General features: G+C 50.7%; 8 protein-coding genes across 8 annotated transcripts; 4 read left to right on the top strand and 4 right to left on the bottom strand.

Annotated features, from left to right (window-relative positions):
* Positions 1–206: 206 nt before the first annotated feature.
* On the bottom strand, positions 207–4,532 carry MYCFIDRAFT_150060 (transcription factor SipA3; the record flags this gene model as incomplete). Its single annotated transcript, XM_007924092.1, has 1 exon — positions 207–4,532. The coding sequence occupies one exon, from the start codon at positions 4,530–4,532 to the stop codon at positions 294–296; it is 4,239 nt and encodes a 1,412-aa protein (XP_007922283.1). The 3' UTR covers positions 207–293.
* Positions 4,533–4,578: 46 nt separating this feature from the next.
* On the top strand, positions 4,579–7,303 carry MYCFIDRAFT_206356 (uncharacterized protein; the record flags this gene model as incomplete). The annotated part of the gene is made up of 4 exons (XM_007923873.1): positions 4,579–4,584; positions 4,630–4,637; positions 4,661–4,805; positions 4,860–7,303. 4 exons carry the CDS (start codon positions 4,579–4,581, stop codon positions 7,047–7,049), a joined length of 2,349 nt encoding a protein of 782 aa, XP_007922064.1. The 3' UTR covers positions 7,050–7,303.
* Positions 6,059–8,552, bottom strand: MYCFIDRAFT_150057 (uncharacterized protein; the record flags this gene model as incomplete). Its single annotated transcript, XM_007923872.1, has 1 exon — positions 6,059–8,552. One exon carries the CDS (start codon positions 8,550–8,552, stop codon positions 7,092–7,094), a length of 1,461 nt encoding a protein of 486 aa, XP_007922063.1. The 3' UTR covers positions 6,059–7,091.
* Positions 8,553–14,945: 6,393 nt separating this feature from the next.
* Positions 14,946–16,743, top strand: MYCFIDRAFT_55853 (uncharacterized protein; the record flags this gene model as incomplete). The annotated part of the gene is made up of 3 exons (XM_007922001.1): positions 14,946–15,353; positions 15,410–16,148; positions 16,201–16,743. 3 exons carry the CDS (start codon positions 14,946–14,948, stop codon positions 16,614–16,616), a joined length of 1,563 nt encoding a protein of 520 aa, XP_007920192.1. The 3' UTR covers positions 16,617–16,743.
* On the bottom strand, positions 16,736–18,562 carry MYCFIDRAFT_71507 (uncharacterized protein). The gene is made up of 3 exons (XM_007922140.1): positions 18,254–18,562; positions 16,977–18,189; positions 16,736–16,922 (listed from the first exon to the last, which is right to left on the bottom strand). Exons 1-3 carry the CDS (start codon positions 18,287–18,289, stop codon positions 16,897–16,899), a joined length of 1,275 nt encoding a protein of 424 aa, XP_007920331.1. The 5' UTR covers positions 18,290–18,562; the 3' UTR covers positions 16,736–16,896.
* Positions 18,563–19,089: 527 nt separating this feature from the next.
* Positions 19,090–21,008, top strand: MYCFIDRAFT_55849 (uncharacterized protein). The gene is made up of 2 exons (XM_007922000.1): positions 19,090–20,207; positions 20,411–21,008. Exons 1-2 carry the CDS (start codon positions 19,095–19,097, stop codon positions 20,831–20,833), a joined length of 1,536 nt encoding a protein of 511 aa, XP_007920191.1. The 5' UTR covers positions 19,090–19,094; the 3' UTR covers positions 20,834–21,008.
* A 262-nt stretch (positions 21,009–21,270) lies between these two features.
* Positions 21,271–23,046, bottom strand: MYCFIDRAFT_27369 (uncharacterized protein; the record flags this gene model as incomplete). Its single annotated transcript, XM_007921624.1, has 2 exons — positions 21,271–22,155; positions 22,276–23,046. 2 exons carry the CDS (start codon positions 23,044–23,046, stop codon positions 21,271–21,273), a joined length of 1,656 nt encoding a protein of 551 aa, XP_007919815.1.
* A 520-nt stretch (positions 23,047–23,566) lies between these two features.
* MYCFIDRAFT_27771 (uncharacterized protein) lies at positions 23,567–23,996 on the top strand (the record flags this gene model as incomplete). Its single annotated transcript, XM_007921644.1, has 2 exons — positions 23,567–23,787; positions 23,843–23,996. Coding segments are annotated over 2 exons (375 nt in total), but the record flags the coding sequence as incomplete, so codon positions are not given.
* Between the last annotated feature and the right edge of the window lie 658 nt (positions 23,997–24,654).

Raw genomic sequence — 24,654 nt, 5'->3', positions numbered from 1 at the left:
GCTCTTGCATAAGCCAGATCGCGATTAGCAATTTCCCTTTCATATTTGATGTCCGAGGCCATACACACACTCTCTCCCGAGATCCATTTCGTCGTAATCCTCGACAATGTGTCTCGCACGGCGTACTCAAAAACAGTACCATCCTCAAGTTCTCAAGAGTAGCACGTACAAAAAAGACTGCACACGTTTTACTTTGGTATTGGAATGATGTCGTGCAACTTGATTCGTCACAAGCATATCTACAAATCGACATGAAAGGTATCTCTATGAATTCCAACGTCCAGTCATATGCATCATATCAACCTGCTCCCGCTCTCGAGTTCTGATACCTCTGTTCTGCAGCTCTTACAGTAGTCCGCAAAATCTTCGCCAAGCTCACGCTCTACCTCCGCCTGGTCCTGTTTCTTGCTGTCCTTTCCTGACTTTTCTTTCACGTGACGCATCATTTCGTTGATCTTCTGACACTTTTTGTCCTCGGACCGTACCCAATCTTCCCACTCTGCAAGTATGACATCTCGCTCGACACGATTGACGACTCGGAGGGCGACCATGAGGTCGTGCCGATATCGAGCGAGAGAATCGCGGGAGCGCCGGAGTCGAGCACTCGTTGGATTCTGAGATACCGCTGTAGAGATTGAGGTAGTCAATTGCTCGCTGAAAGTGCTGCGACATGTCTTGCGCCGTCTGTCCACTGTTGATGTGATCAACGCGGACATGGAGTCATTTCCAGCTTTCGGAGCTACCAGCTCTTCCAAGTCACTGAGGTAGACGGCCTTGGCCATCATAGGTTCCGGAGTCACGCCTAGCCTTGCCATGTAACGTGCTGCTTTCTTGTCATGATACCACACCAGTCCGTCTCTGTATCCATGCCAGCTATTGTACAGCGCAGAAATGATGAAGACAATGACCAGCAGGGTGTGAGCTGTGCAGAGGTTGATTGCCCCTTTGCCGATGGCGACGATGGCATCGAAAACGACACTCAACGCGCCGATAGCACGTACAGCGAGATCACTTGACACCAGGCGGAAAACGCTGACCGGCCGGGTGGGCACAACGCTCATCGGAGGTACTGCTCCGTCCGGTACTTGACTGCTGTCCATCTGTGCTGCTTGCGTTTGCTGGCCGATGCTTCCGAAGATCTCGACCGCCTTGTTGGTCTTGCTGTGAGTGCCGAGCTTTGCGACTTGATCCATGGCCACGTTGGACAGGTCCAGGGCATCAGCTTCGAGAGTATTGTATGCTTGCCTTTCGATCAGGTCTTTGAGGTATGATATTGGCGGTGCTTTGTGCCAACTCAGCTTCTGGAAGACAGCCAGTTTCGATCGCGACTTTGCCGTGTGCGTGATAACAAACTTGGTGGTAAGCGAGAAAGAGTCGGAGTACGGTAGCCGCCACGGGTATTTGTGATTGGTCACGACATAGCAGAGATGGTCGTTGAAGATATCGATGGTCTGGCTGTCGGCCAGCGGCGTTTTATGATTCTGGCTGGCAAATTTTCGTGTCCAATGCCCTTTCTCTGGCTTCGTCCAAGGAGTCTGCACTATTGTGTCGGCCCAGCGGTTGCAGTAAAGCAGTTGGAAGACGGCGCTCTTATCGCCAAACATGACGTGAAACAGTGCTTTGGCTGAGACGGTGAATTCCCTCGTGATGCTTTCCTGCATACCTTGAGGTGCATAGACGACAGGCTGTGCGGGTAGCTTGAACTTCTGGATCTCTCGCCCGGTCTTCGGTGTCTCACCGTAGAGGTTGCCATCAATGCGCAGACTGGCCTTGATATTTCTCTCACGACGGCGTTGCGGCGTGGTCTGGTCAGCAGCAGCTCCATCAGTCTCGTAAGCGACGTCTTCCCAACTCTCGACACTAGAGCTTCGGCGAGGCTCTTCCGTCTCCATCCTGATCAACGCCTTGATGATTTCTTCTAGTCCAGCAGGCTGCTCCTTGTCGGCATTGTGGGCTAGATAATTGAGTCTGCGCTGCAGCAGCTTCAGAGGCTCGAGGAAAAGCTTGACTGTCACCCTACGTGCATCATCGGGGCGGAGTATGTTCTCCTTTAGATGCAGGTATAGGAAATCGCAATCGCGACCAGGCGCTGCTGTAACCTCAGACAGCGATGCAAGACTGACGCTGGTAATGAGCACCAGGCCAAGATGATTCGAAAAGAAGTAGATCTCTCGCGCAGTCACATAGACTCGGCCAGGGAATTCTTGCTGCTCATTCGGATTCCAAGTGGCCCGGAAGACAAGAACCACTTTCTCGTCCTTTGCGACCGTCGGGAACAACATACGAAATTGCGCATCTTGCGCTTTGAGCGGCAAAGGATAGAAGGCTGGATAGTCTTCGGTGGCAGTGGGTTCTTCTTTGACTGAGGTCAGCACTGCGGCAGGTAACTCAGTCCCGATGCTCTGGTTCTTCTTGTGTGCTGCAGATGGCGCAATGTCTGGAGAAAGCGGATTGAGCGACAGTTTCGGCGGCTCGTCCATACCATCCATGATGATTGAATCGTCCTGAGACACAGACAGGGCACGCAGGGCACGTAATGGCGGACTGCTTGGCTGCGAGCTCGGCCATTTGGGTGGTGGTGGTGGAGCGTCTCCAAGCCGATTGACGTATCCCCAATTGCTGCTACCCCAGAGGTTGGCAAGGATGCCCGAAGGCATACCAGAACCATCGGAGCGTGCAAGACCAATGCCACGCTCGCCACTCACGACTACAGCAGTGTGACTGAGATTCGTGGGAGCGGGCGGGTTGGCTAGCGTTGATGGCGCAAGGGTGCTCGTCGGCATGGGCAGTTGTCGCTTGGGAGCGTCTGTGGCTGGTCCGGGCGTTCCTGGGCCGACAGGGAGGATATTGTGGCTTGCTGATATCAGGCTCGCAATACCTCCGGCGGGTGCCGGCGAAGAGGTCAGTGGTGGACTCGCAGGGGGTCGCTTGTGCAAGTCCAGCTTGGAAATGATGCGAGCAGCGTGATCACGTGGGCCTTCGCGCAAGTTCGGTTCGGAGTCGACATTGAGGCTCATGACACGCCGGGCCGGGTTGACATCAGGGCTGGCGCGGGTGACAAGCCCAAGACCGGTAGCTTCTCGTTCTGGAGGCACCAGGCCGATCTCTTCGCTGCCCGTAGAAATATGGCCGCCTTCGCCAACTTTGGCAGCAAACTCGGGCGCCACAGGAGGACTGATGGCAAACGCTGGATCGACTCCCGGGGCTGAAGGCGATGTCTCGGTGCTTGCGGGGTGCTCAAGCGCCTTTCGCTTTGCAACTTCGAAGGCGCTGATCCATTGTGTGAGTTCTTGCTGGGTTTCTGCTTGCAGAATGATGCTTTGACTCTTGGTCTTCACTTCGAAGCAGAAGCGTCGTTCTTCCTGGAAAGCAGGGCGGACACTGCAGAGTAAGACACCCGTGCGTTCGCTCTCTTCGACTCCACCAGATCGTGTGCCTTGGACCAACCAGCCAAAGATGCCGTGTTTGACAAAGAACCAGCGGCGCGACCACACAGTCCTCGCAGGCTTACCGGTGATCGTCTTCAGCAACAGCCATCCTTGTTTCTCGGCTTTCCCGTCCTTAGACTTGTTCGCACCTGTCGCTGACGAGGCGCCCGTGCCCAAGTAAGGCACAGTCGATGCAGCGTAGTCCTCGAGCTCTCGCGAGGGCCGCATCTTGGCCTCGGCACTTTCCTCAATCTGCTTTCTCGCCGTCAGAAGCTCGCGCTTAAAGGCTCTTTCGGAGTTCTCCATCTCTCTGCTCCAGCCACGAACGCGGTCGATGTCACTGCTCCATTTGGCCAATGTCGCAGCAGACGAGTCTCGTGCTTGTCTCATTTCTTTCCACTGGTCTGCGAATACTTTCACGAGAAGCTTGTCTAAGGATGCTCGGACTTGAGGGGCTTGCACGCAGAAGTCCATGCTCGATCGCAGATACAGCTTCCGTGCTTCATGCAGCTGGAAGGCGTCCTCTCGCAAGGACGAAGCTTCCTTGGCCTTGCTTTGACCCAGATAGCGTGTGATGACACTGTCAAAGGCCTTCTGTGCATTCTCCATGTCTCGCCTCGCATTCTTGAAGCTTCGCAAATCGCTGTTCAGCCAGCTCTTGATGGGATCAATGACGACTGGATCGGATCGTTTCGTGCTGCGGAGGGTGGCCTGCCAAAAGTCTCGTGCGCCCTCTCCATATCTCCGCATGGCCAGAAGCGTGTAATCATGATCAAGGACTGCCTCGCTGATGTGTGCTGGAGGGGTGGAGTGGGTGAGGAAGGAGTTCACGGCTGCTTCGAGAGAGGCCAGCTCCGACAGCAATCGTGAAGCGGCTTTGACGTATCCGTCCAGCCATCTCTCCACGGAGTCGATGTTGTCTGCGAAGTGGAGTGCGGTCGCTCGAAAGGTGGGCGAGTCGAGGGCGGCTTCTTTCAGGCCGACGGGAATGAGGTTCAGAGGCGGATGCGGATGCGGATGCGGCTCGACTGCTTGAAGGGTAGTGTGTGGTGGTGGTGGTGGTGGTGGTGCTGATGCTGGCACCGGAGCCTGGGTGTCAGCCATGATGAATGTTCGTTCATCTGCTTGATATCGGCCTCTTCACAAACCCATGCCCGTTGTCGTCGTCGCCTATTCGGAAAGTGTTGCTTGCAGGGGTGAGCTGGTACGGTGATCGGATAGTTCCGCGACAGTCACGACACGTTCACGAAGCTGCTTCGAACGCGAAGTCGTACACGAACGCATGCACCGACAGACATGTCGTTACCGAGTGGCCACGAGCACGAGATCATCGGATATGTGGAGCCATGGATTGCCTCGCCTGGAGAGAGCGTCGCAGTCAAGGTACCGCAGATTTCACTATGGAATTAATGCAGCTGATGGAGCGTTCAGGTGTCCAGCACCGATCAAGAGTACCGTTGCTCCCTCGTTCGACTGGTGCGCGGTCTCACGCTGAAACACGCGCCGCCACGCTACAGCGAAGTCATCATCGCCGAGGAAGACTCTCGCGTGCAGCAGCAGCACGGCAGCTACAAGCGTGCTGCTGCGGGGTCCTATGCGCTTGTCCGCTCATGGCCGCCCGCGGGTGCTCTTGCTGGTGTTCAGTTCAGCTTCTACCTGCAGCCTTGGCTCGTGGACGTGGACGGTGGACATGAGCAGACGCTGGTGTCAACGCTTGATGTCTGCTCCCGCGCCGGCTTTGCCCTCATTCTCTCCAAGCGAGGCACCATATCTTCCATCGTTGGCGACGGAAGAAGTCTCGAACGACACGACCTCGACGTCAAGCCAAGACGATGGCGCTGGCTGCATATCGAAGTCACCATCCACGACTGCCATCTCAGCATACACGCCACACACGTGCCTCGCCTCTCGGAGCCGGCGCCCGCTGCCTTCCGCAAGACAATTTCACTCAGTCGCCATGCCATACTCGCCGGACGATCGCCTCTCACGCTGGCCGCTGGCTTCTTCGATCCCCATCTCAACGCATCGTCAACACACCGCAACTGCTTCAATGGCAAAGTGGACAACTTCCGCATCGACGTAGCCGCCGAATCTCCAGGCAAATATCGAGCGTGGGCCAAGTATGACTTCTCCCAGCACATACCCACCGATCGCATCATAGACACATCAGGCCTGCAGCATCACGGCCTTCTCGTCAACGCGCCAGCCCGAGGCGTCAAAGGCCACGACTGGGACGGAAGCGAGTCCGACTGGACCAAAGCTGAATATGGCTATGGCGCCATACATTTCCACGAAGATGACTTGGACGATGCCGCGTGGGACACCGACTTCGTTGTACAAATCCCCGACCATGTCGTGTCCGGAGCATATGCGGTACTGGTGAGAGGTGTCAACACCAACGTCGAGGATGCCATAACCTTCTTCGTCACCCCTTCTGAGCGTAGCACGAAGCCCAAAGTCGCCATGGTCATGCCGACGTTCACGTATCTCGCGTATGCCAACGAGCGAATGCATGACCAATCTCTAGCCTCACGAATGGAACTCGCGGGAGGCGTCGACATCTTCGAGACTGAGCATTATCGTCGCATGGTCCGAAGAACTGATCTCGGCCTCAGCACTTACGACGTCCACAAAGATGGCTCCGCCAACGTCTTCTCCTCGGCAAAGAGGCCGATCCTGAATATGAGACCAGACTACGTCCACTGGGCATTCCATCGACCTCGCGAGTTCAGCGCCGACCTACTAATGCTCGGCTTCCTCGAATCAAAACTCGGCAAAGGTGGCTACGATGTGGTGACAGAACACGATCTTCACATCCGAGGCCTCGATGCCGTGAAATCCTATGACATTCTGATCACCGGTTCTCATCCGGAGTACCCGAGCCTGAACGAACTCGATGCTTACGTCTCCTTTGTCGCTCAAGGAGGGTACGTGATGTACTTGGGAGGGAACGGGTTCTACTGGTGCTCCGAGACAGACCCCAACAGACCACATCGCATGGAGGTACGTAAGGGCGATCAGGGCTGTCGATCCGTAACATTGCCAGCAGGAGAACGCATCCATTCACTCTCTGGAGCGCAAGGTGGACTATGGAGATCCAGAGGCCGAGCACCGCAAACCCTCTTCGGTGTAGGTGCTGATGCGTGTGGGTCTGGCCCGGGCGTACCTTACCGCTTCGAAAAAAGTATCATGCGCGATTCAAAGTTCTCTTGGCTATTCGATGGTCTTGAATCAAAAGCCGACGAACTTCTCATCGGTAGACAAGGCTTCGGAGGCGGGGCTTCCGGCGACGAAATCGATCGTCTGGATTACGATCTGGGAACTCCTGAGAATGCAGTCCTCCTCGCCACGAGTACTGGACATGACGAGACTTTTTGTCTTTTCAATGAAGAGGTCATGTTCCCTCTGGTCAATACGCTGGGCCCGCAAACTGATCGCGTCAGGTCTGATATGGTGATATATGAGACCAATGCGGGTGGAGCAGTGTTCAGTGTGGGAAGCATCAATTGGTACTGCTCGTTGGGCTGGAATGCGTATCAGAATGATATTGCCATGGTCACTTGGAATGTGTTGAAGGAGTTTTTGAGGAGAGGAAGAACGGGGAAGGATGCCAAATTGTAGCTGTGGCCCACAGACTGGACGCCGCAATGGAATGGAAAACTATCACACCCTCCGCCATTTCCAGAAGTCGAGCATAATCCGCTGTCGGCCTGCCTTTCGAGCCGGTTCAGCCCACGTTTCATCGTTCTCGGCTGCCACTGCATCAACCATATCTGCACACTCGCCCTTCAACTTCGCAATCGCATCCACTTCTCCAATCTTCCACCCCCTCAGAAACACCAAGCACACGGCCGCAGCAATGTACATGAAAGCAACGAACAGCTGTGCACCCAAGTAACTTCCAGTGCCGCCCACAATTTCCAATGCGATCGGCTCTGAGAATGTGCATGGAAGCACGATGATCAACCATTCCAGGTTCAATGCAGATGGGACGTACTTGAGTCCGACGACCTCTGCTGCGACCGGCGCTATCGTCGTCCAGAACGTCCCTGCCACAGCTCCTCCGACAATCGCGAAGAAGAGAAGCACACCATAGCTCTGAGCCGGAATCCAGATGGCGAACGAGAACAGTGCACAGAGTCCAGTCATCATCGCCGCCATATTGATGCGCCCAAGATTATCGCTGAAATACCCAATAGGCGGCCGTCCAAGTCCTTGCCCAAGATTCAAAATCGCCGACACCACAGACGCTTGCGAAGCATCCAAGCCAATCGCATTCGCATAGTTCGCAAGACTGAAGATGAGAACCACATATCCCAGCATACTGAACCACCCATAGCCTCCCAAGAGCAGATACTCCACGCGCTTGAACAGCTGCACATCAAACGCATTCTGCGCACTCCCAATAATCTTATTCCGATCCCGCAGCAGAATCGCGCAAATGGTGTTGACTCCAAAAGCCAGAATCCCAAGGACTCGAAAGGTCCAGGCCAAACCCAGAGATTTCAACATGGCTCCTGCCGCAAGCGAGTACACCAACCCCCCAAACCCAGACCCACAAGCCGAAATCCCATTCGCGAGACTCCTCCTCGTCGTAAACCATTGCGCCGGAATGCCTACGCTCGCGACAAACAAGAACCCCATCCCGAACCCGAAACAGATCCCTTGCGACAGAAACAACTGCCATATCTCCGATGCAAAACTCGCGCCGATCAGACTGGCAGATTCCAGCACGATGCCTATCCCAAGCGAGACTTTTGTTCCGAAGTATCGCGTGGAGAGTGTGGCGACGGGAGATATAAGCATGGCGCAGGAAATCGAGAGGGAGCCGACGAATGCGTATTCGAGATATGTTGCGCCTGGGAAGGTGTTGTTTTGCAGGTAGTGGGCGAGGAAGACTCCGTAGGAGGAATTTAGGCCCCATGTGTGTGCGTTGATTGTTGCGCAGCAGACTGTGCAGACCCAGCCGTAGCCGCCATTGGGAGGAGGAGGAGGAGGAGGTGGGGGTGGGGCGGAATTTCGAGGTGGCGATGGGCCTGCTTGCTTTCCATTCTCTGGGGGAAGTTGTTGTTGTTGTTGTTGTTGTTGCTGCTGAACGCCATTCTGACGTCCTCCTGCTGCCATGAGGTCGATTTCTTTTTCTTCGTCTTGATGAGATGACGATTTGGATGCGCTCATTCCCGATGCCGGTATGGTGGCGAACTTTGACTGGGATTATCCCTTGCTCTTCACAAGATTGTGATCAGTGAGTGAATGTTTTCGAGAAGGACAGAGCTGTTAGAATATAGAGCGGATGGACGTTGCTCGTCTTCAATAACACACTCGAGGTGGCGTCTGCTTAGGTAAAGAGAACATCTCCACGCAGAGATGCAATGCAAACGTGCCGCATTGCCGGCGCTAGAGATCGGGAGTGCATATCTGTGCATCTGCAATCGGACCAATCTCGGATTGGATCTTTTCTTCGACGACAGCGATGCCCTAAAGGGAAAGTCTTGGAGTCCCTCCGTCCTACACGAATCATTGGCAATTTGTACTTGATGTCCTTGGGGGTATGAATATTCATAGCGCCACGTCGATCGAAGCAACATCCACAACGTGGTTCGGCCGAGTTGTGGGGTGAAGGGAATCCTTCGTCCATTCGCTGCCGTAAGTAATCTCTCATCCTGCTGCGTAAACACCGTGAACTCGGACCGAGGGATTGCGAATGCACATCATCACACTAGGCTGTCCTGGTCCGTGACCACTTGATCACACCGCTTGAACAAACACTCAGGCAGAAGTCGACATCAACACCACAACATCCCGGCTTGTCCGACTCTCTTTCCAAGTTCTACAATTCCTAAAGCTTCCTCCTAAATTCTATCTGTCTACAGATCCTTCTCGCTTCCATCACTATACGGCTGTTCAGCAGTATCATTCATAATTCATCCAGCCTGTGAACCACCACTACTCCATCGATCGCATGACCGTCGTTCGCTCTACTGGTCATCATCATCAAGATCTTTATATCTGTGCCGTCGGGTCTGATCGTAGTAGGCAGGCAGGCTTGAAGTTACTAAGAAGCTTCCTGAGATTTGTGCCGTCGCTATCCGCGGAATCTCGTTTTTCGAAGGGAAACTATTATGCTATTCAATAAGTCGCGCCATGCGCTCGGAGTGATGGAAATTAGCGCGTATCTGTGTCTTTGCCGAGTATCCACCGCACTACACAAATTAGGTGTAGAATGCGATCCGGTGCGAAAGCCTTTCTTACCTCTATCTATTTACAACCTCCTAGTAAGCCTTAAGGTTAAGAGCTAGCTATTTTAGCACCCTCTCGTCTATTCTATTACTACGCTAGTATACTAAGAGCCTCGAAGCGACTATATAAGCTTACTATAAAGAAGAAGGAAGCCCTTAAAGCCGCTGCCGCTAAGAGACAACGACGTAAAGAGCTACTACTATTAAGTAATAGTCCGGAAGAGCTAGATACTAACAACGAGTTGCTAGATTTAACGACTTCTTAGCGCTAAGATACCGTAGATAAAGAAGACTATACTTCTAGCGATAATAAAGAAGTCGAGGTCTTTAAATATACTATATAGTAGAACCTATATATAGACAAGCAGAAGGAAGCCTTGCTAAGCGAGTATTATCTAAGCGAGTTAAGCTACGAGTCGCTTTATAAAGCCGTAGACTACTAGTTTAACGACTAGCGTAATAAAGGCAACAACCGGCTTATATTTAGTCTTAAGAGTGCTATTATAATAGCCTCTATAGACAAGGTAAAGGCTAAACACTTCTACTATAGCTCTAGTATAACGGACCTTAATTTTGAGCGCGTATATACTATACTAGCTGTCTAGAATAGTTAAGGCAAGACAGGCTTGCGCCTCGAGTTTAAACTAGCCGTTATAGCTAAGCTAACTAGTGTTCCTAACGAGCCTACAACTTAACAACTACGGCGGACTTAATAGGCTTCTTAGAGACTGCGGAATATAGCGACTTAGCAATAGTTAGCTACCCTACTAGCTAAAGGTCGCTCGGAAGATAAAGCGGCTCCTAACGACAATAACGACGACCTTACTAGCTTACTAACGCACCTGCGACACGCCCTTACTTAGCGGTAGCCCTATAAGAATAGATACTACCTAAACAAGGGTAGATTATACTAGTTTAGCGGTCTAGACAGAGTAGAAGACTACTACAAGATCTATCCGGAAATAGCCGCTAGATAGGTTAAGGGGACTCGAGAGGCTAATCTAGCTAGAAGGCTAACAATCGACGACCCTAGAGCGGCACTAGCATTAAAGATATAGAAGCAACGAGACAAGCAGTTGTCTAATCTATTTAGATAACAAGCTAGTAGTAGTAGACGTGCTATCGTACTAATAACACCGACCCTAGTAGTAATCTATAACTATTATAGCTAGTCTAATAGCAAGGGTCGTAGAGGCGCTATTTCTAGGTCTAATCTACTAGCTTCTAGTCTACCGGCTTCTAGTCTACCGCCGCAATCAAGTCTAGTTAGGGGCTTAATCGCTTCCTATTAATCTTATACTGCTAACATAGAATTAATAGGCTTCTTTAGCTAGTTACGTAAAGAGTTAACTAGCAGCTAGACTAAGCGACACGCCGATATAGCTAAGATTAAGCGTATCTACGAGGAAGGCGACTTCTTACTTAATTAGCTTAGAAGGGTCAAATTAAGCGATTAGGTCCGCTATAGACTTAAGGAAGGCTAATACGCTCGATTTATCGCCGTAGTAGGGCGATATATTAGCAAGGAAGTCCGTAAGCAGCGACTTACTCGTACTAACAAGTCGGACGATAGTCTATTCGTTAATTAGCCGTAGAAGCGCTATAGAAGCGCTATAGAAGCGCTGTTTTAGTAAGAAGCGAGGATTTCCGGTTATAGGTCGGCGGCTTAATAGCTAATATTTAGCTTAACTAATGTCGCTTCTTAGTCTACTAATACTACGTATTTTTATATAGTATAAATTAGAGGAGCATTAGATAGATATAGTCTCGCCTCTTTGTACTTGTAGTAATAAAAAGCAATACGTTATAGTGTTGCGCTAGTGTCGTATTAGTATAGTTAAAATCAGCTTCTTAAGTCTAGACCCGCTAAGCTCCTACGCCGAGCGGAAGCCGAAATTTCGGCAGTCTCGGTATAGAGGAAGCGCTCGTATTCGCGAATTTCTAATATATTAGCGAGCCTATATCTTTACTAGAGGTGCATATTTTTTAAAACAGACAACGGGAGGTTTCTTAGCGGTATCGATAGTATTATATCCTACTAAAGCAATAATAAAGACGTATTATAGTAGTGTTGTAGTAGTATCCTGTCGGTAGGTATAGATTCCGGCTTTCGAAGCTATGCTCTCTAGATCGATACGCGATTGCGATGCGAATATGTTAATATACTAACTGCGCCGCCTTTAATAAACCTAAGGTAATACTAGCGACAGAAACGGCACGGAACCTGCTAAATTCTAGGCTCTTTTGTCGCAATAGCTGCTAGTAGCGCATTAGAGGTGCACCGATTAGGTATGTTTGCAGGTTTTGCTAATTCCTCGTAGATTGCCGATAGTTAAGAAAACGAAGAGGACCTTATCCGAGATACTACTACTATATTACCGACAACTGTATTACTATCGTTAGCTATTTAGTTAAGAAGCTTATTACTATAGCTAGTATTGCTAGATCTGTAGGCTATAGTATATAGAAGCTGTAATAAAGGAGCAAGCCGCTAATGCTACGCGTACTATTATAGAAGGAATAAGATAGGAGATAGACGAGTTAAGAAGCTGTATTACTAAGCTAGAGACAATCGTTAGAATAAGTGAGACTATAAGGGAGTAACTGTTGATATTAGCGATAACCTGCTCGCTAGAACTACGATCCTACTATTGTTTAAGTATCTAGTTAGTTAATAGTATACCGTATAAATTTGCCGAAGTCGACGAAGTAATTAGCCTCGTTAATATACTTCTTAACCTATGCCTTAAGTACGTTAAAGGACAACTTAATAGGGTTGAAGTCTAGCGAATATAGAGGCAGGTATCGAAGGTAGACTCTAGCCGCCGCGACTATATCCTTTATACGCTAAGTGCGGTAGATTAATGCGTTATTTATAATAAGGAATATACTAGGCTCTATTTAAGGCAGTACTATATGCTATAACTACGCCTTAAAGATCTCCGCGGTTATAGAGCCTTAGTAAATAATCGTACCGTCGAGATAGCTATTAACTAAGATAGTAGGCAAGATACTCTATCGCTTTAACCTTACCGCCGACCCTTCCTCGAAAATAGGGCGATTAATAGGACCGTATCTATATTTCCGCCATCCGGTGCGCTTATTAGACGCACTCTCGTCGACATATACTACCTTCTGCGCTAGCATATCTATTTGCCTTATTTTGAAGTTATCTTAAAGGTCCTAGTTCTATTCTGCCGCAAACCGTATCGCCTTCTTCCTCGTCTACCTACGCCTCTTTAAAACTCGCGATACCGTCGGTTAGCTAACAATAACGTCGTATTCGTTATATAGATACTATACTATCTTATCTTAATAGATATATAGTCGGTCGTTAAGGAATTCGAAGATACGCTATATAAATAGGGCGGGTTAGTTAAATTGCGACTATATACGCTTAGCGATACTTACATCCTTAAAGATTAGTAATAGCGACCGTAGACGACCTAACCTCGCGAGGTCTTTAATATAGAATATACTAAATAGGCGATAATTGTTATAGATCTTATTAATACTACGCCTAGCGATATTTAGCAGCTCGGAGATAGTAATATTAGACAACTCGCTCTCGTCGAAGAGGCGCTTAATCTTATTAAGCTAATAGTCTAGCAAACGCGCTATTAATAATACCTTCGAGAGGTATATACTATAGAAATACCGACGACAAGGTATAGGTATAGTATTATTTTAGCAGAGAGGTAGGAAACCGCTAAGAAGCTAATTCTATACTAATTATAGTATAGCTATACTGCAGCAAGTTCTATAGTCCTCCGAGCGTATAGCGCGACATATTAAATAGCGTAATATTAGTAATATCGGCTTACTAGTCGTTTAATAGACTTGCAAACAAATATAAGAAGCGAAATGCTTATCTATCTTTAGAGAGTAGTACCGTTTTGAGACTTAAGAGGCAGACCTAACGAGCTATATAAAATACTAAAACGTTAGTAATACCCTAGATATAAGTAACGTAGTCGGCCGACTCGATTAAATAGATTTAATAAGATTGCAGATAGGGTAACTTGCTAAATAAGCTTACTAGTTCCGAATTCTAGCTATTAATTAACCTTAAAGTAAATACTATATAAGTTTAGTAGTTAGGGATAAGTAAGAACGCTATAAGGCATTTTAGAAACCTAGATAGTAATGTCTCTATTAGGAACAAAACGTCGCCGGCGATATGCGATCTGCGATAAGATTAAGGAGAGACTTCCTATTAGATAGAAGTATATAAGCAAGTAAGCAAGGTCGAGATTCCGGCGGATTTGAATCCGGCAACTAGAAAGAGGCATCCCGAGCGAGAGCGAACAGACCACCGATGTTAGTATGGCATGTGGATCGGCACCCGGTTTCTCGCACGTTTTACTAATTGCACCCCATGGAGGATGCTTACAAGACCGTAAAAGCAATCTGGAGTTGGTGGAGAAGCTCCACAGGCCCACAGAAAACCGTGCATGTGCCTTCAGCCGCTTATCTTCTTTTCAGCCAGAGGTGTACAACGTGTGCCATGGCAATGGCTTGTTCCACGACACCAAATGTGCTTGATCGCACAGTAAGACTTCCAAGGTAGCCACGGTCACCGCTCAAGCACACCACGGCTGCTGGCAAGCCTTTTCTTCGAAGTGCCACGCGATGCTTCCTTGCGACAAAAGTGCGGAGGCGGTTTCTCACGGCCTGCCAGCTGGGAGGATTCCAGCCAATCTGACCCTGTACTTTCCTCGCGCCAAGGCAGATTGGCTGCCTTCCAAGACTATTCCAAGACCTCGTTTGCATCCTGGCCTCACGTGGGCCGAAAAGATGTCGGGGAGAGGTCCTTGTCGTGATCGATGGTTCAAGACGGCGAGGGTTTGGTGGTGCTCGAGACGCGGCCGCGAAAGAGGCAGTTGAATGGCGCGAGAATTGGCCGGGTTCCCGCATGATGTTTTGTCAGGAGTGGATTGGCATTGCGTCTGGTATGGTGGATTCGTGGATCTGCCGTCTTGAACGATCGATGTAGGTGAGGCACATTGTTCAGATGTACGCACCAAAAAGAGTAAAGGAGCTGGTGAGCCAAGGTCTGGGCGACGGCAGAGGCATCGCCGACCCTGGCCACAGTGATGCGAGACTGTCAAACGATTATTGTTGCACCGCGTACATATAGACGTGCAAGGCGCGCTGTAACGGGGTTGCAGAACAAAGCAACGGAAAGAGCACCCGACCTCACCTCTTCCTCTCACCATTTCACCATTCACCTTGCGTCTGCTTTCCAACCGACTGACTCCCACAACCGCACGACAACATGAATTCCACCGGCGAACTGGCCGAGCCAGTCGCCAGAGGCACCTGGGCCACCGCCAAACAATCTTTCGGCGACCTGTTCAAATGGAAGCAACGCGTCGAGATCACCAACGAATACGGCGAAACCAGAACAGAATGGCAAACGCCAAAGCCTCTCCGGAACCCCTTCTCGCTATTCGCCTCATTGTCGCTCCAGGGCTGGATCTTCTTCCTCGTCGGTTTTGCCTCCTGGACGGCCGATGCTTTCGATTTCCACGCCCTCTCAATCCAGACAACAAAGCTGGCCAAGTACTATGACACGAGCAATACCAATATCACAACGGCCATAACTCTCACGCTGCTACTGCGTTCCGTCGGCGCCGCAATCTTCGGTTTAGCAGGTGACCAGTTCGGCAGGAAGTGGCCTATGGTGCGTAGAAACTGCTGCGTATAGAGCATTGAAAGACCTTTGCTTACTTCCTCCAGGTCCTCAACATGATCGTCTTAGGAATCCTACAAATTGCAACGATCTACAGCGCGACCTTCAGCCAATTCCTCGCAGTGAGAAGTCTCTTCGGACTCTTCATGGGAGGAGTCTACGGCAACGCCATCGCCATGGCTCTCGAGAACTGTCCCGTCGAAGCCCGAGGTCTGATGTCCGGAATCCTGCAACAAGGCTACTCCTTCGGCTACGTCTGCGCCGCATGCGCCAATCTCGGCGTGGGAGGAAGTGTCGAGAGCTGGAAGACCGTATTCTGGATCGCCGCCGGTCTCTCAATCGGAGTCGGACTCTTGCGAATCGCATTCCCGGAATCCAAACAATTCGTCGAGAGGAAGAAAGCGGGGCACAAAGGCGCAGCACCGGGCGTTTTCTGGGCAGAGACCAAGAAGATGTTGGTGAAGGAGTGGAGGATGTGTGTTTATTGTATCATCTTGATGACGTGGTTCAACTACTATTCGCACACGAGTCAGGATAGCTATACCACGTTCATGAAGGAGCAGAAAGAGATGGGAAATCACGATGCGAGCGTCGCGAGTATTCTGATGAAGACTGGAGCTTGTGTGGGTGGGACGATTATCGGATACCTGTCTCAATGGGTCGGTCGACGCAGAGCAATGGTTGTTTCGGCTCTGATCAGCGCTTTGTTGATCCCGGCTTGGACTCTGCCTACATCGCTTGGAGGACTTTCCGCGAGTGGATTTATGATTCAATTCTTCGTTCAAGGTACGTTTGGCGCAGCTTCACCACTCAATGACCGTGTCGCTAACTTTCACAGGTGCATGGGGTGTAATCCCAATCCACCTCAACGAACTCTCCCCACCGGCCTTCCGCAGTTCTTTCCCAGGCATTACCTACCAGCTCGGCAACATGATCTCTTCCCCATCAGCACAAATCGTCAACGCCATCGCTGAGTCGCATTACCTCACCGCACCTTCAGGGGACAGAGTGCATGCCTATGGACCAGTCATGGGCGTTGCGACAGCAATCATCGCTTTGGGTATTGTTTGCACCGCCGCCGTAGGTCCGGAGAAGAGAGGCAGCCATTTCGAGCATGCCATCATTGGTGGTGAGACGAGGGCAAATGTTGATGAGAAGGTCGCGGATATCGAGAGGGGAGATTCTGTTGCTGTTTCGAATAAGGTTGATGAGAAGACTGAGATTGTGGAGGATACCAGGGAGGCGCAGAAGTGAGGTGATAATTCTGCTTCCTGCTGCTTCTGACTCTGGTGCAATATCGGATGAGTTCCAGTAGATAACGATGATGAGTTGACGAGTGATTCTCGATAGACATGAAAGCAAGGACATGTCATGGGTTTTGTGCATCTGTTCCTTTCATTTCCGACTTCGCGCGTATATACATTAATGCTCGGTGAGCCTCGTCGAGGTATCAACAGGGTGGTCAAAAAAAAATGCTGGACATCGGTACGTGAAATGCTGTTCACAGGTATCCTAGATGCTTCATTGACCCACGCTATGAGTTCAATTGCACGTAATTGCCTGCGAGTACCGTTAGCAAATTTAGCAATCATCCGAGTGGAACAGCAATCTTACCAGGAAACTGTCCCTCCTTCCCATGAGCCTTGCCTCGCCACCATTCGTTCTGGTTATCTGTTTTACTCACGATCTCAATCTGATCGCCTGTCCAAAACGAGAGATCTCCTTCCGCTTGTGCTTCGTAGTCGTAAAGTGCAGTCACATACTCGACAGCAGGCATACCGCTGAGACGACCAGGCTTTGGCTTAGGTGGAGGTGGAGCGGGTTTCGATTTCGCTGCAGCCGCCATGCCGCCAGTTGTGTTTGACCGACCAATATCGGTCGTCTTTTCGTTGTACGCCGGAGGTGGATTGTCGTAAGCCGATGCATCTCCCATCGTAAGTCGCCGTTGTTCTGAGCTTGTACTACTTGTTCGGCCGTTTTCGATTGCGAGGCGGTTCGGATATTTCAGTGCTGGCTTCTTGAGGCCTCCCGTAGTCTTGAATTTGACTATTGTCAATGCTTCGGCTTGTTGCTGGACGTCTCCGCGTTTCGCTTCGAATGCTTCTTCGATGTTGAGCGTTAGGTTGAAGTAGCCGATGTCGATGTTTTGCATCTTCTCGTGCAGAGTATAGAAGACATTGAGTTGCATGTAGTAAAAGCTCTGGAAAAGTGGTGCGATAAATTCGCGCTCCAGTCTGAAGAGCTGCGGGAGATCCTCTTTGAGCAAGCTGTTGAAGTACTCGTACTCCTGTGTGGCCATTTCGACGTCGTTTTCGGCTTTGTAGAGCGCTTTCTCGTCCTTCAAAGACTTATCCTTCTTCTCTTGTAGCTTCTTCAGATTATTCTTATGTCGATCATAATCGAGCTGCTTGTGATCGCGCTTCTGAGTCGTCTTTCGCACGACTTTGATGATCTCCATCAGCTCGTCGGCAGGCTTTACAACTCTTGTCTCAATCATCTCCAGCTCCGGCTGCAGGCTTGCTTTCAATTCCTGCACGATAAGCTCGTATTCTTCGCAGGCTCGAATGCCCTCGGGGTTGCCGTCTATCACATATGAATCGGGGTCACTCGCTCGTCCAGATATAGGCTGGTAGATCTCCTTGCATGCTTTCGAGAACTCGATCTGGTGGTCGAGCATGCCATTGATCGAATCGAAATATTTCTTGCTCTCCTCGTGCAGTTTCTTGGTTTCCTTTTCCAGATCTGCAAATCGGCGTTCTGCGTCAATGTATATGGCATCCTTGGTGATATCGCCCATGTTAAAGCGCTGTTTGAAGGTTTGAGGCGTCTGCCAAGCTGGTCAGCTCTTCCTGGCGCGTCTTGCATTCACACGTGTCTAGGCAATGGCATACCCGCTGAGCGCCCTTCACAAAGCCTTTCCAGCTCATGTTGGCGGTGGTGCTGCTATGCTATGCTGTGCTATGGGGTAGAAGTGAGTCGTCAATGCGTAGGAGGTATGCGACAGGCAGCAGAGCAGCAGCAGCGAAGTCGAGAAAGGACGTTGGCAGCGTGGTGGAATTCAGCGCAGCGCAAGTGACGACGTGAGTGCGGAGGCTTAGCAGCGATCTTGGGCGGTTAGCTCGGCGCAGTGCTGTACGATGTGTCGGTCCGTTTGCGGGTTGCGATTGCTTCAGATGCGACGGCGACGGCGGTGCATGTGGAATTAATTGTTCGCGAGTGGACTTCGATGAGGTAAGGGAGCAAGCCAACAAGCAGCAGCGTAACGTGTGGTCACGCACATGAAAGACTCCAGCACCTCTTGGCGATGGTTGCTTGCTCGGAGCCTGGAGGTCTTTCTTGCCGTGAGTGGCTTGCAGGTGTGAGACGTCGACGTCATGCTGTGAGAGTGGGGCACGCACAACAATGCACAATCAACAATACATACATCCATATCTTGTGCCTTATACCGCAAGTTGAGAGCTGCCTTGTCGAGTCTCCGGTATGAGCTTCAGCACGTCCTTCGACATGTGACAGCCATGGCCATGGCGAATGTTTCATGCCCCAGGCACCGTCAAACCCGGAGCTTCATACTGGGCAAGCACCGAGACATTGGTTTGCCGACGCATAATGCCGCCACATCCGGCCCGAGCGCGGGAGTGCTTAGGTAAGCCGGCAGCCACACTAGACTCTCGAGCATCTATCTAGCTCTCAAATGAATTCTGCCCATCGACTCCTCCATCACGGCCCATCAACATGTCGCATCTCGCGCCCAATGCAGCCCGTCAGGCACTGCGGCAATGCAGTCGCCGTCTATCGACATCCACACACACCTTCGCCACACAAGCTCCCCGCGCGAGCATTGCATCGAGAGGCCGGAGAAATTATGTCTCCGGATCAAGTCCAAAGAACGCCACTGTCAATGTTGAGCAGACAATAAGGGAGGACCAGAAGGCATTTCTAGCAGAAACCGGAATCAGACCGAAAGATGCCACCCTGCCACACACTGGCATGCCTGGGGATGCAGCGATGAGTCCGGCAGCTGCAATTTTAAAGCAGGCCACTGTCATGGACCAAGGAACTCGACCCATATATCTTGACGCACAAGCGACAACACCCACAGATCCACGAGTGTTGGATGCTATGCTTCCATTCTTCACTGGCTTGTATGGTAACCCACACTCGCGGACCCATGCCTACGGCTGGGAAACAGATAAAGCAGTGGAGGAAGCTCGGAAACATATCGCAGATCTGATCGGTGCCGACCCGAAGGAGATCATCTTCACCAGCGGTGCAACAGAGAGCAATAACATGAGCGTAAAGGGCGTCGCCCGTTTCTTCAAGAAGGGTGGCAAGAAGAATCACATCATCACGGCACAAACCGAGCACAAGTGCGTGCTTGATAGCTGTCGACATTTGCAAGACGAGGGATTTGATGTCACGTATCTGCCCGTGCAGTCGAATGGTCTTGTCAGCATGGAAGAGTTGGAGAAGTCAATCAGGCCCGAGACCTGCCTTGTCTCGATCATGACTGTCAACAACGAGATTGGTGTTGTGCAGCCTATTGAAGAGATCGGCAAGCTTTGCCGAAGCAAAAAGATATATTTCCACACCGACGCAGCACAAGCTGTTGGAAAGATTCCTCTCGATGTCAACAAGATGAATATTGACCTCATGTCCATCTCTGGCCACAAAATCTACGGACCAAAGGGTATCGGCGCATGTTACGTGCGAAGACGGCCGCGTGTCAGAATTGATCCCATCATCTCTGGCGGTGGTCAGGAACGAGGACTTCGATCCGGCACTCTAGCACCTCCGCTCATCATCGGCATGGGTGAAGCTGCTAGACTATGCAAAGAAGAGATGGAGGTAAGAATCCAGCACCCTGAACACATACGGCATTGCTTTTCGCGCATTGAAATGATTATTCGCTTTACACATGCATGGCTTTCTGAGCGCGCTTTGACCGGCGCATAGCTTGCTGAACGTAGCAGGGGTTATGATCTTCTTGTTTTGCACTTGCTCTCAATCATCGATATTGCCACGTAGAGCTTATGCTAACACATTCGCAGTACGACAGTAGACGCATCGCAGCTCTCTCAAAGAAGCTCACTGACGGCTTACTCGCCATGGAACACACATCTCTCAACGGTGACCCCCGCCGACATTACCCAGGCTGCGTCAACGTCTCATTCGCCTATGTAGAAGGTGAATCTCTGCTGATGGCACTGAAGGATATCGCACTCAGCTCTGGCTCGGCATGCACATCGGCTTCACTGGAGCCCTCATACGTGCTTCGAGCATTGGGTAACTCTGACGAATCTGCACACAGCTCTATCCGATTCGGGATCGGCCGCTTCACAACCGACGCAGAAATCGACTATGTTCTCGACGCCGTGAAGAACAGAGTTACTTTCTTGCGAGAGCTGAGTCCGCTGTGGGAGCTGGTGCAGGAAGGCGTGGATTTGAACACTATTGAGTGGTCGCAGCACTAGATTGCATGGAGAGAAGTCATAGGCATTGAAATGATATCCAGTTTGTACAGTCTACGGCGCTACTCGGGTTGGTGAAGGGCGCTGGCGCTGGGAGAAGTACATGATCATGACGACGTCACCAGAAGTATCAGTATGTATAGTTTGTAAAGTATGAGGGAATGACAACCTTCTCCTGTCCTGTGATGTGTCGTTGCAATTAACAGAGCTTCCGTGCTGAATATCATTTTTTGTACAATGCTCTAATAAGCTGTGCCTGCCATATGGGTATCTCGAACACAAAACAAGAAAACAATCAAAGAAACCGCTCACTTAACGCTTCGATGCTATGCCGTACATCCATGCTCTTCTTCATTAGTCGTCCATCTCAAGCGATTCCATAGCACTGCCATAATAATCTCGCTTTCAGTTACAACAGTCTTTCGTGACTTCTAAGCAACCTATGCCTGCATTGGCTGGAACTGCGGATCCAGGAACGCTGCCCCAACAGCATTCATCTCAGTTTCCAGTCTCCTCTTCAAAATCTGGTCAGCGATATCTGTGTCTTCGGCATGGATGTCCGGATCGTTGAGTGCTTCCTCAACATCGTCGACATGCCAGCCGTGGGTCATCTCCATGTGATAGCCGAGCTCATGTTCCTTGGTAAAACGCATCTGGCATCCGCGTGATGGTGCAAGCAGGCAGGCAAAGGGACGTTGTTGTTCGTATCCATATCCTGTTATCAAGGAGAGTGTCTTATTGTGCTCAGTCGCAGGAGGGACGTCGTCCATCTCAATGTCGATCTCAAGATCGGTCTTTGGTGCAATCTTCTTCGAATCCTTCTTCGCGCCTTTACTCTTCAGATTGGTTGGCTTCAAGCCCATGTGCTGAGTTCGGACGTGACCGATCAGTGCCTGTTTCGTGACGACAGCCAAACCGCACCCAATGCCATTCCAACCTTCGGTCTTGCTGCAGCCACTGAGATCGAACTCGCCGCAGACAAATTTCCTCTCCTTGGTGTGAGCGCTCTTGATGTGCTGATCCACGTTACCCTTCTTCGAGAAGCCGAAGTCTAGTGAAGATCGGGTGCAGCCTTCGTACGGGCATACAAATCTCTTCGGCGGCTTAGCTGCTGCTGCTACATCTGGATCTCCTGAATGCACAATATCCATATGTGCAGAAAGGTCCTTAGCACTCCTGCATTTCTTACCACACTGCGCGCATTTAGGTGGGTGGACTAGGGTGTTGTGGCGCTGCAAGTCGTGATATGTTGGGAAGCTGACGATGTGGACGCTAGGCGTTTGAGCTGGTGTGGGTTCGCTCAGCGTGAGGGAGTCGAACATGTCCTGATCGACATCTTGACGGGCAATCAGAAGATCTTCTTCCGTCGGCAGGAAATCAGCGTCCAGATCGTTGCCGATCGGCATGAGCTCGTCGATGGTCGGCTGCCCTGCCATTGTGCAGACCTCACACCAGTACTTCGGAGCTTCATGCACTCTTGCTTCGTGTCCACGAAGCTGACCGGGAGTCGCGAAAGCCTGGCCGCAGATCTCTCCATCTGGCAGCTCACGCTTGCACAGATACGATTCTTCTCCCAAATGATCTTTCTTGATGTGACGCTGGAGGGTCTCTTGCCTGCGGAACACCTTCCCACAACCATCCCAGCTACATGTAGTTTCCTCTTTCCCTTGATGCCTTGCGATGTGTCGCTTCAGCTTCGAAGCAGAAGGAAATGCCAGGCCACACGGCGCGCGTGACTGGGTCTGATCATTGTAGACTTCGAACTCGCAGATAAAAGTGCTCGAGCCATGCTTGTCCTTGACATGCCGGTTGAGGTGTTCTATTTTGTAGAAGCTCTTGTCACAGCCGTCTTCAGAGCACGCGTAGGGCCTCTCGCCAGTGTGAGTATTGAAGTGAGCCTGGAGGCGAATGGGCCGATCGAAAGCCTTGGTGCAGCCCTCAAAGGAGCATTGATAACGTTTCGCGCGTGGCTGGCTCTTGCTGCGCACACTCGATGCTTCCGTCAGAGGTGTTTCAGTGTCGGCAATCGTAGCAGTAGCAGCAGTGTCGCTCTCTGCAAAGGAAGAAGGGACGTGCGATGCGGCAAAAGACGAAGCGTCGTCGACGTCGTCGTCGTATCGTACTCGCTTCTTGCGGGGCGAGATGTCAACGTACAACTCGCCCAGCGGAGTGCTAATAGGAGCACCACGCTTCCGCTTTGCTGGGCTGTGTGCCATTCTGGCCGTTAAGCAGTGGTGGTGGGCATGTGAAGACAGTGAGGAAAGTAAGCAAGACTCAGCCCGCGATTTCAAAGATAAATTTAGAGTTTTGTGGAGGTCGGTAGGGCTGGGCCGCGTCTGAAGATCCCTGCATCGAAAACGCGATCCTTGTCTTGCTGTTCTTTCTTTGATCGCAAGCATCAAAATCACCACTCTGCCGCTGTTCAACATCTCGTGCACATTCATCCGACACGCCGAAGAGGAGCTCCATTTCACATCCTTCCTACGCAACAGCAGACAAGATGGAGTACGAAGGCGGCGACGATGATATGGTCGAATATGGCAACCTCGAGTATGCGCTTCCAGAGCGTCGATGTGATCGCAGGATGCTGATGCCGCCACAGAGATGTCGAGGACAACTTGATCGAAGAGCAAGAGTACGAGGAAAACTGGGACAATGGTATGCGCTCTCAGTGGTATCAAAATGCGTGCTGATTGCCTCTCGCGCGCATGATTGTCGCTGGGGCATTTCTGACCGGCAGCAGGCGAAGACGGCGAGCCACAGCAGCAGCAGTTGAACAGCACTGACTACGCCGATGCGAATGCCAACAACATAGTGCCCAGCGGTGAGCAACCAGGCGCGAATACGGTCAAAGGTGTGAAAAGCAAAAAGATTGCCAATGAGAAGAGAACTACAACGCCATACATGACCAAGTATGAGCGTGCAAGAGTACTGGGAACACGGGCATTGCAGATCAGGTATGTTGGTCAGGAGGCCGTGGCTCGAATAGAGCATGCTGACCTGCCTTTACAGTCTGGGTGCTCCAGTACTAGTTGACGTTGAATCTGAGACCGATCCGCTCCAGATCGCTTTGAAGGAGCTCCGAGAGAAGAAGATTCCGCTGGTGGTGAGGCGATATCTTCCGGATGGTTACTACGAAGACTGGACCTGCGAAGAGTTGCTTTAGAAGACGGTTCAAAACGCCAAGGGTATTTGGCAGGTGTCTCACAGAAGGCTTCTCAACTACTCCAAATGCTGCTGGCACAACCATAACAACGCGCTACGGTATCTTCAGCCGCGCAAGAAGCTCGCAAGCGGCTCCTGAGCGGAGCCAGCTCCATCCCTTTGCCAGCCCGGTGGGTGTAGGTTGGCGCTAAACCCATGCTTCCGGTCTCAGAGAGTTCCATTAGCCTAGCAAAATGGGTAGGTCGACGAACAGCCGCAGATCACTAATTAGTGCCCTCCGCCGACCGAATTCGCTGGTAGTAACGATAATAGTTAAGCGGCTGCCTCTTCGAGAGCCTATCTAGATAGCGGACAGAGGCGCTTCTAAGAGTAGTTTAAATATTACTTCTTCTATAGAATAGCTAGCAATATAGCAATAGCTAGCAATAGCTATAACACCTGTATATATAGCTGTATTGAAGCCGCTAGTAGCCGCTAGTAGTCGTTGCTAACTAACTAAATAAAGGAATATAGAGATGCTACGACTATAGAACCTAAATCCTCGCTACTAAGGCTAGAGGCTTAATTACTACTGCCGGCGCGAGTTAAGACAATAAGGTCTTAAAACAGTACTATAACACTACTAAAGAAGAAGCTAAAGAGGTCTAAGTCGACGCTAG

This window comes from Pseudocercospora fijiensis, assembly GCF_000340215.1.
Source record: "Pseudocercospora fijiensis CIRAD86 unplaced genomic scaffold MYCFIscaffold_1, whole genome shotgun sequence".
NCBI lineage: Eukaryota > Fungi > Ascomycota > Dothideomycetes > Mycosphaerellales > Mycosphaerellaceae > Pseudocercospora > Pseudocercospora fijiensis.
Note: the sequence above shows the minus strand (reverse complement) of the source record. Positions and strands in the feature narration are given on the sequence as shown.

What these genes read in the sequence shown, in the direction of transcription:
- MYCFIDRAFT_71507 (XM_007922140.1), bottom strand. Translation starts at nt 18,289, where the DNA reads ATGAGCTGGAAAGGCTTTGTGAAGGGCGCTCAGCGG. An exon ending in TTGTGAAGGGCGCTCAGCGG is followed by an intron (nt 18,190 to 18,253) that starts GTATGCCATTGC and finishes CCAGCTTGGCAG; the next exon opens with ACGCCTCAAACCTTCAAACA. An exon ending in GAAGGAGGGACAGTTTCCTG is followed by an intron (nt 16,923 to 16,976) that starts GTAAGATTGCTG and finishes CGGTACTCGCAG; the next exon opens with GCAATTACGTGCAATTGAAC.
- MYCFIDRAFT_55849 (XM_007922000.1), top strand. Translation starts at nt 19,095, where the DNA reads ATGTCGCATCTCGCGCCCAATGCAGCCCGTCAGGCACTGCGGCAATGC. An exon ending in TATGCAAAGAAGAGATGGAG is followed by an intron (nt 20,208 to 20,410) that starts GTAAGAATCCAG and finishes ACACATTCGCAG; the next exon opens with TACGACAGTAGACGCATCGC.